Genomic DNA, 12,739 nt, shown 5'->3' with positions numbered 1-12,739 from the left:
TGTCCTACAGTCTGACTTCACTATGGAACTAGTCCTGTAGTGTGAAATATGAAACTTTAAAGAATCAGAAAGGTTAAGGCTGTATGACCACACTGCTTTAAACTGACAGGCTGCCAATCATAACATAAAGCAAAGGTTTTTGAAAATATGTTATAGTCAAATACTTAATATTACTGAGAGAAAAAAGATGGATCCCTAGATAGCTAAGTAAAATCATGATGTTATGCAGCTGGCATACATGATATGATATATTAAAACCACAAGTTTGTACAAGTGGGCAGGAAGAGGCTGTTCAAATATCTGTGTTTGAAATACTGTTTATGTGAAGATCCATACAAAATTCAAAAAAGTTTGGAAATATATGTTTTTGAACAGGGGAGGGATATTGCAGACAGCAGTCCCTAGTGTTGTATGAGATTGTTCTACATGAATGACTTTTTAAACAGTGTTTCGTTCAGTGGATACTATGTTGCTGTTTATTGAAAAATAATTTTCAGTCCCCAGAAATAATCCATATTTATCTAAAGAAACTGTTCTGATTAATTTTACTCTGTTAATTAAATTGGCTGTCACATATTTCCTGGAGATCCTTAAAATGTTTATTGAGTACAATGTATCCTAGTTATTTATTTCTGCATTTTGTAATGACAGGTGCGATTGATCGATGCAGGATTTGTATGGACTGAACCACACTCCAAAAGACTTAAAGTAAAATTGACTGTACAAAAAGAGGTAAGTAAAGTTGAATGACTTTTAGCAATATCATATGCATAAAAATAAATAGAGACTACAGGGGTGTATGGTATAGTGGTTTGAGTGTTGGTCTACAGTTTTGGAGACCAGGGTTCAAATCCCCCTTTTTCAGCGGAAAACCATTGGGTTACCTTGGGCAAGTCCGCACTTTCAGTCTCAGAAAAAGGCAAAGGGAAACTTCCTCTGAGCAAGAATACTTTGTGATAGGTTTGCCATAAGTTAGAAACTACTTTAGTCACATAGTAGCAACAGTAATCTAAGGAAGAAGAACTCAAGGTTGCTTTTGTTTACAACTATTTGGGTTATCAAAATTTGAATCCTGTGCACGTTTTCTTGGGAGCAAGGCCCATTAAAATAAGTGAGACTTAACCTTCAAGGCACTTAAATAAAGTGTTCAACAAAAAACTTGATCCTAAAGGTCCCAATCCAGAAATGTGTTTAAGACACTTTTAAATGCTAATGATTGCACTTAATCTTTTGTTTGTTGTATTTCTTTAATTCTATTTAAAATGACAGTTGTGATGATAAAGAATATAAACATTTTGCTAACTATCTAAAACAGTTTTGAAGTATTGCTCTCAGACTAATGATTAGCTCTTTACTCTCATTTTTCTGTTGTATAAAAGTCTGTTATATACTAATATTTATTATGTCTCGCTTTTTCTCCCTTAAAAAAGACTCATCTAGGCTAGAGAATAGTTATTGCAGACCCCATAGTCAGTTTATGTAATGGTGCCTTGCATCAGCTGTGTTGCTCTAGAGTTAGCCTTCTCTCGAAAGAATACTCCCCAAGATGCACAGGAGCTGAGGATACCAAACATCGTTATTGTTCCGAATACATGAGTATTCATATATATATATGTGTGTGTGTGTGTGTGTGTGTGTGTGTGTGTGTATGGGGCTTTACCTACAATGTCATAAATCACAGCAATCCTCTGATGCCTGCCAGTTTAGTAGAAACAGGAAACAAATACAGTCTTACATTTACATTTCTTCCCTAGGTTATGAATGGTGCAATTCTTCAGCAAGTCTTTCTAGTAGAGTATATTGTCCATTCTCAGATGTGTGATGACTGCCATCGAGTTGAAGCTAAGGACTTCTGGAAAGCGGTGGTTCAAGTTAGACAAAAGGTAAATGAGGGTGAAATCTTGATGAAGAAAAACAACCAACATGCACACCCGTTTACCATAATAAAGTTTATTATTAAAAATACAGTTACATTAGGCCAGTAGTGAGCAACTGGGGATGTGAAGCAATCCACTGCAGCCACAGTAGTTTGTCAGTGTGCCCCATCAGTTCCAGACATCATTTGTAGTTGGTTCTTGACAAAAAAAAAAAAAGAGATTCAAAACCACTGGTTTTGCAAATGGTTTTCTTGCATTTGGGGCTATTTTCAGACAAAAATGTCACCCAGAAACTGGTCTGAAAATAAATGTATCCAGTCCTCATTTATGGGTTTATTTTCAAATTCTGTATGGTTAACTTAAGAGAGCCAGCATGGTGTGAGGCCAGTGTTCAAATCCCTGCTCAGCCATGGAAACTCACTGGGTGACCTTGGCATGTCACACATTCTCAGCTTCAGAGGAAAGCAAAGGCAAAACCCCTCTTAAACATCTGACATGTTCACCTTAGGATTGCCATCAGTTGGCAGTGACTTGAAGGCACCCAACAACAACATTAACAAATGTTAAATAACCTGTGCTATATATATGGAGACTACAAATTGTCTCATTTCTTTCCTGTGCATTCCATTCAGTTAAATTTAAGTGCTAGGGAATAAGTCTCCATGAAGCCAGTGCAGTGAAATTCTTGGGCGGGGGGGGGGGGGGTGCTTAGTTCTTTGCCTACACTAAACTGTTTAGTCCCAGGGCTGTTTGAGCTTTGAGTGTAATGGCAACCTCATTGATCAGCTGTGTATTTTCTCATAGAACTTTACAGGAATATAATGTCACTTTTTACCTATAAATTAAGTTTTGATTCTTATATTTTAGACTCTGCATAAAAAGACGTTCTATTACTTGGAACAATTGATTTTGAAGCATAGACTTCACCAGAACACTCTTCGTATCAAGGAGATTCATGGTGAGCAAGTTTTTCCCCCATGATCTTACCAGAAAATAAATGGTGTTGTCTAATTTGGCACCAGTTCTTACAGCAGGAAATATTAACATGCTCATTAGTTCCTGACATAAAGAAAATCCTAGGCTTTGCAAATAATGCTCTGTCATATAATTTACATGATGCTGCTCCTAAGTGTGAAGGTAATTTATATTTTCATTAAAATAATATGCTTTTTTAAAGGGGAAATATATATTAGTCGGGATCCCATAGGCTCTGCCAGTGGTGTAAATATACTGATGAAGGCAGCAGCAGCAAGAAAAAGAGAATAAATGCTGAATAGGAAGCGGACTGCCAGATCCCTGTTGCTTGTGTATGAATGCCTGGCTTCTAGAAGTTCCATAAGACCAGGACAGTCTAGTAAGGCTGGTTTGGGTCATAGCCTGTATCAAAGAGCAAGGATTCACAAAGCCAGCCTTCTCATGGACCTATTAGGAGGCAGACATTTGGGAAACAGACACAAGGAAGCTTGTAAATTTCTTCCCTGGCTACCACTGCTTTCTTCCTAGGCATATGCAAAAAATGTGGCACTTCTAGTGTAACAGAATATAATGCTAGTGTAATGTTGCAGTTGGAATCCTGGGAATTATATGCTGTTATTAATTGGATACGATGTCACTTGATTGGTTGGATGGACTTCCATCGCATCTTTCTTTAAAAGAAAAAGATTGATACACAGTTATGGTCATCGTGAACCTTCATTCATTTATGATATTTATCTCATAGTGGAAGCAAACACACCATGTGTGCTAAAAGAAAAATAATGTGATGAAAATACGTTAAAGAATGATGTCTAGGTTTCCATAGAAGTCTATGATGGAATCACATCATGAATTCTCATAATTTCAATTCTGTGCTTTCAGATGGTCTGGATTTCTACTATTCTTCAAAACAACATGCTCAAAAGATGGTGGACTTTCTGCAGTCTACAGTACCTTGTAGGTAAGACCTCATTAGTTACACAGCTATTTAAGCCACTTCAGTCCTGTTGAGAGAGAAAGGACTTCTCAGACTTCAGACTTCCAGTCTTCATTTATCCGTACTCTGTATCAAAGGCCTTCCATATTAACGCCTGCATGTGATCACATGAATATCATATGTAACCTTGTGGAGTCTACAATAATATAGCAAGAGCGATGAAAGTGTGACCCATGGGCAATATATCCTCATCAAGTTTTGAAATCTCAGGGCCCCAACACCTTCCCTTGAGAAGAAATTCCAAAAATATGATATATCTTACTCCCTTGTGTCTTGAGGAGGCTTTGAGGATACAGGTCTGCCTCCAGCAATTTTAGGCCCACGGGCGTTTTTTTTAACAAGAATATAAAGCAGGGGTCAGCTTCCAATTTTCCTCCTGATTAGTGGGAGGAAGTGTCAGTACAGTAAATCAGAGAATAGGGAGTGGCAATTCGGAAAGACTGTTTGAACTGTTATCAGTTGTTATGTGATCTTTACATAGTCCCTCCTTGAAAAGAATAGGGCCAGGATCTTGTAGTATCCGTGAGTCCAACTTAGTTTATTGTGAGCTTTCACAGAGTTCAGTCCACTTCTCATATATTGATGGTCAGACATCAGCAATTCTGAAGATACGGACTGAAATCTATGACAGCTGAAGATAAAATAGATTAATTCATTTTAAAGGCACCAATTGATTCCTTCCTCCACCTCTTTCTTTTTTCAGGTCTAAATCATCCCAGCGTTTGATCTCTCATGACATTCATAGCAATACATACAATTACAAAAGCACCTTCTCTGTGGAGATTGTTCCGATATGCAAGGTATTCTGACTTTGCGGGTTAAGATTTGAGGGGAAAAATGAATCTGGATTTTTTTGCTGAATGAAAAGCTTTATATTTCCTATGTGGAACCTCTGACTTACTAGGTGTTATAAGATTCCATTTGCTATTCGGAATATTTTGAGAATTCACTAGATACTTTGAGTTATTTATAGCCTGTTAATGATTGTTTCTATTGATTCACAAGATATATTTTGAAAAAAATGTTTTTAGAAATGATATTTTTTGAGGGAAGTGTTTTGGTTTTGCCTAAAGACTTTCAAAGTTTTCCGAGTTTCTTTAGATGAAGATATATTGGAATAATATTGTGTTGTTTGTGTTTGTTTAGCAATTTCCCTGGTTTGACTGTTCTGTAAACTCTTGTATGTTATTCACTTAACAGCTGTGGGTCCATGGACTGTTATAAAATTATAAAGTAAAGTATATTGGAATAATATATTGGATTATTTTTGTAGTCTAAAATCTTGTCAGCTTTCAAACAAATTCAGCTGAAGAAATAATGGCTAGCCAAACTTGCAACACAAACTTGTAGTGTGTTCTTGCCCTATGTTTTCGCTAGCTAGCTTTTTTTCTTTTCCTGGATATTTCAAGGTTCTCCAACTCTGTTCTTCCAGATATTTTCCTTTCTCAGTGACTACTAAGCAAGTTCATCTTTTGTGAGGTGAAGTGTCTGTTAATTCACCTATGTGCCAAAATCATAGCTTGATTTACTGTGTGTTTTTAATTTAATTTAGTTTCATTGGAATACCTGAAGACACTCCATTAATGCAATAGTCGAAGGAATGGAAACATATTTTAGAATTCCCGTTTCTAGTATTGAGCAATTTGTTTTCAGGATTTTTGAGATGTGTTGCTGTATTTTGACCTTTTCATAACCAAAGATATTTGGAAGTTTTATCTGTGTTCATTCAGAACTACATTGAATATAGAGATTTTATTTGCATGTGTTTTTGAATCTTTTAGATCTTTCAGAGGATTTAAGAACTTTGTAAAGTTCCCAAATATTGTATTGATAATTCCTTAAAGTTTCTTGATCCTCAAAACAAAGTTTAGAAATTTCAGTAATTCTGTTAATAAAAGATTTAGGATGGTATAACAGAAGTTTATTATTGTTTTTCTGGTATTTGTTCTTATTGTGCAGGACAATGTTGTGTGCTTGTCTCCAAAACTGGCTCAGAGCCTTGGGAATATGAGCCAGATTTGTGTTTGCATCCGCGTTACTAGTGGTATTCACATAATTGATCCTAATACATTGCAAAGTAAGTTGTTGATTTGTTTTCCCCTTATCACCTATATTTACACACACACACACACACACACACACACACAGAGAGAGAGAGAGAGAGAGAGAGAGAGAGAGAGAGAGAGAGCAAGATTAATTTAAGTGTTACAAGATTAATATAAACATGCCCACATTTAAGCTATTTTGGACTAAATACATTTGCCAGCCTAACTGGAGTAGAACCATTGTATCAGTTACTGAATGTCAAATAAAATACTAAATGTAAATTCCATTGATTCCATAAGTTCACTGTCACTGGGACTTTGAAATTAAAACTGTAATATTTTTAGTAGGGCTGTTGTCCAAGTATTTTATCCATTTTCTGTAAGTATGTTGTTTTAATTAAATCTTGATGCTTGTATTGTTTCATATATATTTTAGGCTGTCTAAGATACTTTTGTTTTAATATTTAAAATTGTTCAAAATTGTTAGAATTGATTTATTGTATGCTGCCCTGAGAGCTTTTCCTATAGGGCAGGATATAAATCTATGAATTAATTAAACTATTCTAGTCAAATGACATTAGGCGTTCCCTTATCTTTGATGTGAAAATGATACTTCTGTGATTGGGTGAAGGACTTTGGAGAGCAAACTGGATCTGTGTAATTTTTACTTCTATTAAAAACAACACCACAAAGTCCTTTGGGTAGCAACTACATTGGTTCCATATGTTTTCTCTTGTTCTTACAGTTGCAGAAATTGATGGGAACACTTATTGGCGTTATCCTTTTAACAGCTTGTTCCATCCAAAGCAATTGGAGGAATTTATTGTAATGGATATCAGCAGGGTCCATGACAGAAAACAAGGTGCTGGTGCGGGCATGAGATCCACCAAAGTAAGAATTGTTCTTTTGCTTGTCAAACCTCTTCAGGGTTATCTTGCTTCCTGGCTTAAAATTGTTACAACATTTCCTGCAGACAAAAGAAAGCTGCCACAGTAAAGCCCTCTGTCCTGGTCTTTGTCCTTCAATTTGGCTGGAAAAGCCAAAGATAGAGCCTGGACCATTGCACCTGTAAAGAAAAAGCTTCGCCACTGAGCCATGCCCTGAATGGCATAATATGATAGCAGTCAGTCTTTGCTGTCCTTAGAAAGAGTTCTGCACTTGGGTACAGCTCTCAAGAAGGGTTTACCCTACCAGCTGTTAGGAATTGTGGGAGTTGAAGTCCAAAACATTTGGAGGGAGGGTCAAAGTTTGCCCATGCCTGGTTTACCCGCTCACATATGTTCCATCGCTCTGGTGGATTTCTCTGCTTGATTTTTGCTTTATAGAAAGCGTGTGTTTGTGTTTTAACTGTTTAAATTGTAATTGAAATGTTGCTTCAGGAAAGAAACAACATTTTCATTTTTACTGTCATTAATAGAGTAGTTTTTATCAGTGAAATCATAAAGTAAGCAAAGCTAAGAACATGTTACTGAAAGTTTTTAGCAAAGACTGTGTTGAAGACACAGTCTGCTTTAAAATTGTCTCCATGATGTGCTATACAGTCATACATTTTTATTTCTCAGTTACTAATTTACTTTATCTAATAGCAACATGACTTTGTTCATCACTAAATCAACTCTTACTTAGTTCAGGAAACTGTATCATGTCATATTCACAATATCATTCCCAAGATGTTTTTCTTACTAGAAAAACGGCACAATTTCACCCAATTAGACCACCCCAATCACCTTGTTCCTAAACATAACATTAAAAATTAAGCAGTTTGGGAGAAAAATGCATTTCTTTAGAGAGTAGTATTAATTTTAAATGTCTTCTATTTTTTACTTGTTTTCTTTTGTATCTTTTAAGCATACGCTTGCTGAAGCTTGGGTTCAGAAGACATCAGAGCTGAATACAGACCATCAATATTTCTGTCGCACTCACTTAGGACACCTTCTGAATCCTGGAGATCTAGTGCTGGGGTTTGTAATGTTCTTCTTTCAGTTGGTGTTCAGTTTAGCAGAAGCAGAATCCTTGAGATTGATCTTTAATTACTTCCCCAATAAATGGAAGAACTGTGGAAGTCTGAACAGTAGAAGGGCTGCATAATATGCAGAGCATTTTTCTGCAATACTGTTGTCATGCATGCAATAGGAGATCAAAATGTAACATTAAAAGGAAGAGAAACAGTTTAAGAGAAGCTTTTGTTTGGGGTTCTTTAGCTGGGAAGCTAATTCCTGCTGTAGTGAAAACAGAACACCTAGAAAACTATCAGAGTTTATGCCATAATACATTTGAGTCTTTATGGTCCCACCATTAGTGGAAGATAAAATTATTCATATTCCTAACCTTGGGAAATGAAATACTTACAGGCGGCGCTCATCTAAATCAGGGGTCCCCGAACTAAGGCCCACGGGCCGGATGCAACCCTCCCAAGATCGTTTAGCTGGCCCCCGCCCTAAACTTTAGACTTAGGGTTGCCCTAAGTCTGAAATGAATTGAACTTGACTTTCTCATCAGCCAAATGTAGGCCCACACTTCCCATTGAAATACTGGTTAGTTTATGTTGGTTATTGTTCTTCATTTTAAATACTGTACTGTTTGGTTTTTTCACTACAAATAAGATATGTGCAATGTGCATAGGACTTCGTTCATGCTTTTTTCAAATTATAGTCTGGCCCATCCAACAGTCTGTGAACCAGTCCTCTGTTTAAAAAGCCTGAGAACCCCTCGTCTAAATCATGGGACAAGTATCCAGAAGTCCTTCAATAGCGTTTGCTGTCATGCACGGATTTGCGTTTCCCCCACAGTTACAGGGATCATACTGCATTTGTAATATAGATCTTATTTTTAATTTGTTCTACATACTAATAGTGTCTTCACTTTTAGCAAGTGGCTGTCTTTTGAGTTGTCAGAGAAGTAGAATAGTTCACTGTTAACCCAAGGCTATTTCCAACATCATAACCATGTACTTTTCTAATCTTTCGAATATTAGATCTATCTAACATGGCATAACAAAGACTGCATTTTCTGTGTGCTTGTTTTAGATTTGACTTGGTCAATTGCAATCTGAATGATGAATTTGCAAATAAGATGAATCCACATAGCATTCCTGATGTGGTAAGTTTCTAAGATGTCCTTCTTAAGCAGCCTTTTGGCTCTTCTCAAATCACTTTATAAACCAATTATTTTAATCTTATTGCAAGTATATGTATCATATGAGGATTGCCTCTCACAAAAACACAGGTATCTTCGCACCTCACTATCTAAGTTGATGCTTTCCCTAGGCCTGACTTTTGCTTACACTTCATCTCACTTTTGATCAATCTCAAGGTTGTATTTTATAAAATTCCAGGTGTCGTCCTAGCCCAGTGTTCTCAACCTATGGGTTCCCAGATGTTTTGGCCTTCAACTCCCAGAAATTGTAACAGCTGGTCAACTGGCCGGGATTTCTGGGAGTTGTAAGCCAAAACACCTGGGGACCCACAGGTTGAGAACCATTGTCCTATCCAATTGCTTCCCATTCACAAAGCTGTTTAGCCTTAGCAAGATTATTTCACTTTGTGCCTTCAGAACATATCCTATGGTGCATTTAAACTGTAGAATTAGTGCATTTGACCCCACTTTAAATATCATGGCTTTTTGAGAATATACTTTCTCAGTCTCCCCTTTCTCAGCCATGAATTTTTGGGGGTAGTAACTATTGTATCAACTAGCCTGTACAAGTTTATACATAGGAAATACTTGAAGAATGTAGTTACAAATACTAAATATTTGTAAATCATTAACTATTAATATTTATAAGTTTTTCTGAAAGCCTCTTTTAACTGAAAAGTGAGATTTCTTTTTTAAAAAAGTTTAATTACTCAATTTAAGTCAAGCTTCCTTCAGTCTAAGTTAATGATCCGTTAAAGTTCTGTACTTCTCTTATGTTTACTTTGAATAAAGTACAGATTTGCAGTTGCTTTATTGATGCTACTCATAAATTTTAATTGCAATACTGACTTCTACAAATAATAATGGTATCTTTTGGAGAACAGACTTTTGTTTCTGATGTACTACCTCCATTTTCCTCCTCTGCTATCTGCAGATTTTGATTAAAAAGAGCTATGACCGCAGTAAACGTCAGCGTCGCAGGAACTGGAAACTGAAAGAATTGGAACGAGACCGAGAAGGCATGGATACAGATGATGAAAGGTTGGACACTATGTATTTTTTGCTTTGCCTCATAATTCTATATGTTAAAATCAGCCTGATCATTTGTGATGAACAAAACATTGTGGCCTGCCTCCCCCAGCTGCTATTTTTTATCACTGCAGATTCACTCTAACTATATTGCATTTTGTTACATTTTAAAGCAGTCTACTATATAATAAGATGCATTAAATAACTCTCATTAAATAACACAATTAGGCCTGTAGCAGAAGAAGAAAAAGCTAGATGCCAGTACCTGCTAGTTTTGCGCATATGTAAAAGCACCAAGGGAGAAAACATTTAGATGATAAAATTCAAGTGCACTGTGTTCTGTAGAGTGCTGATCAGTTCTCTCTTGTGTTGTATCTGTCTTGTCTTCAGTGCATTCTAATCCCCAATTCTCACAAGAAATTTGTTCTCTCACAATTTGTGAGCCTTCATCTTGGAGCTGGGTGCCTGTGTAATAGCTAGGACCAATAATTAAGCATAAAATAAAAAACGTGCACTCTGTTACATACAGTTTATAAATATATTTACAGTGAAACAACAAATACAATTCCAGGAATTGCTGATCATTTTTAATGTACTTTTCTAGACAATACCAGGATTTCCTAGAAGATCTGGAAGAAGATGAGACCATTAGAAAAAACGTCAATATTTACAAAAGTAAGTTGCTTACCTGAAGTAGTTTATTTCTTTTTTATATAATACTGTATTTACTTGAGTCTAATATACCATTGAATCTAATATCTCAATTTTTGAAACCCAATGTAATGCACAGCAGTAAAAGGTGCACTCTTTGTAATATGCCCATTACAGTTGCTGCTTGGTTAGAAATGAATTCTTCTTTTTTTTAAAATGTGTTAGAACTCCAAAGTTTTCAGCAGTGGAAAAGAAATCTCAGGTACATCTATGCTGCAGAATGAATCCATTTTAACTGCCTTGGTTCAATGCTATGGAATCATGGAGGCAGTAGTTTTCCAAGGCCTTGAGTCTTCTCTGCCAAAGAAGGCTGATGCCTCATCAAACTACAAATCCCTCGATTACATAGCATTGAGCTATGATAATTAAATTACAGGTGACATCCCTCAAACAGATCAGGTGCTTTGAAGTAACTTCCCCTATTGCTTTGGTTCAGCACTAAGATTATCCTATTTCATGAATCTAAGGTACATCCTGATTGGCAAGGTAATTTAGCAAAAAAAAAAAAAAGGTTAGATTTGAGTAAATATAGTAATACCCAGACATATTGAGTATCTGCAACTCTAATGTTTTGTACAGTTGGCCATTTAATTTTCATTTAAATTAGACCTTTCAATACTACTATGTAGTTGCCAAAGACTGATTTCTTTGTTCTATCCCCTGATCTGTTTAATTACATTGGCATAAATGTCTGCTAGGAATAATAACTGTAAGCTAGTTGCCACTATGGAAGTAGTATGCATCAGTACCACTTGCACCGGGAAGATGGGTGACGAGTTGACATAGGTTCTTTAGGTTCTCCAGCACAACTCTGTGGCCAACTACTGGTAAATGTTGACCATAGAGTAAGGCTGAAAGACCTATCAATTACTACAGATGTGTTCTCTCAAGTTAAGTTTTTTTTAAAAAAAATTCATGGTTTTCACTTTTGTGGGGGTCCTGTGCCCTTGACCCCAGCAAAATACAGAGAGTAGTGCCCTATTTATTCATTACAAGCACACGTTAAAACAAACAGTAGATATAGGCACAAAACTTAGTATGCCATATGACTTGCTTCCTTTAACCTGAGTAGCCTGCTATGGGTTTCCATCAGTCTAGGTCTTTAAATTGGAAGGAATATTGAGACTAAGTGCCATAGGTTCTGTAAGAAGAGCTGCCCTGTTCATGTCCTTAAAAGGGTTAAGAAGTGTTGGAGAAAAAAGCATTTTGTCTAATCTTAATTAACCCCGCTCCTCCAGACGTTATTTGTATTATGTAAAGAGAGAGAGAGGAACACCCAGCAGCTTAAAACTATTTTGGATCAGAGCTGTGGTATGAAATAAGAAGTGAAATGTACATGCCGTCTCCACTTTAAAGCTAAAAAATTCCTAATCAGTGGCTAATTGGATTGGAAAATCCTTTGACCAAAGTTAATCCTGAACAATGCAATAAGGCGATACATTACTTTGGTGTGAGCTACAAAGCAAATTACCTATTAACTGTGAACTTAGGCAGTTCAGTTATTATGCTAAGAAGAATGGGGAGGTTGAAAATATATTGCTGTTGGGGCAGGAGAGTGATTAATTTTTAAAATAAAGGCATCACATTTTACTATAACCACCCCCACATTTGAGTCTGTCTAGATAAAGTGATCTTTGTTTTTTGAGGTTTCATCTTGCTTTTTGGTATTGCAGATTCAGGTATTCCTGTGGAAAGTGATACAGACGATGAGGGCATTCCTCGGATCAGTCTTGCTGAAATGTTGGAAGATCTCCAGATATCTCAAGATGCTACTGGTGGAGAGGGTGCTGATATGTTGACAGAATAAGGGATATTACGAACGTGAATATTTTTTCTCTTAGGCAAAAATTGCAACTACAAAAACTAGTTTAATTTCAGTCATATACTCAACATGCAATATTGCAAAAATGTTCAACAGTAAATCCTGATGGAAACATTAATAAAGGTTGGGAAATTGAGTAAATCTGAAA

The 12,739-nt window shown here is 36.3% G+C and overlaps 1 protein-coding gene across 1 annotated transcript in view; it reads left to right on the top strand.

The window, feature by feature from the left end:
* The window catches only part of nmd3 (NMD3 ribosome export adaptor), a 20,166-nt gene extending 7,427 nt beyond the window's left edge, over positions 1 to 12,739 (top strand). Inside the window, exons 5-16 of the mRNA XM_003218166.4 lie at positions 652 to 732; positions 1,755 to 1,883; positions 2,745 to 2,835; positions 3,735 to 3,813; positions 4,553 to 4,649; positions 5,809 to 5,926; positions 6,640 to 6,785; positions 7,743 to 7,855; positions 8,921 to 8,993; positions 9,964 to 10,070; positions 10,663 to 10,733; positions 12,443 to 12,739. Coding sequence (XP_003218214.2) covers positions 652 to 732; positions 1,755 to 1,883; positions 2,745 to 2,835; positions 3,735 to 3,813; positions 4,553 to 4,649; positions 5,809 to 5,926; positions 6,640 to 6,785; positions 7,743 to 7,855; positions 8,921 to 8,993; positions 9,964 to 10,070; positions 10,663 to 10,733; positions 12,443 to 12,576 — 1,239 coding nt within the window. The 3' untranslated portion in view covers positions 12,577 to 12,739. The remainder of the gene's footprint in view (positions 1 to 651; positions 733 to 1,754; positions 1,884 to 2,744; positions 2,836 to 3,734; positions 3,814 to 4,552; positions 4,650 to 5,808; positions 5,927 to 6,639; positions 6,786 to 7,742; positions 7,856 to 8,920; positions 8,994 to 9,963; positions 10,071 to 10,662; positions 10,734 to 12,442) is intronic.

This window comes from Anolis carolinensis, chromosome 3, assembly GCF_035594765.1.
Source record: "Anolis carolinensis isolate JA03-04 chromosome 3, rAnoCar3.1.pri, whole genome shotgun sequence".
In the NCBI taxonomy this organism is placed as follows: domain Eukaryota; kingdom Metazoa; phylum Chordata; class Lepidosauria; order Squamata; family Dactyloidae; genus Anolis; species Anolis carolinensis.
Note: the sequence above shows the minus strand (reverse complement) of the source record. Positions and strands in the feature narration are given on the sequence as shown.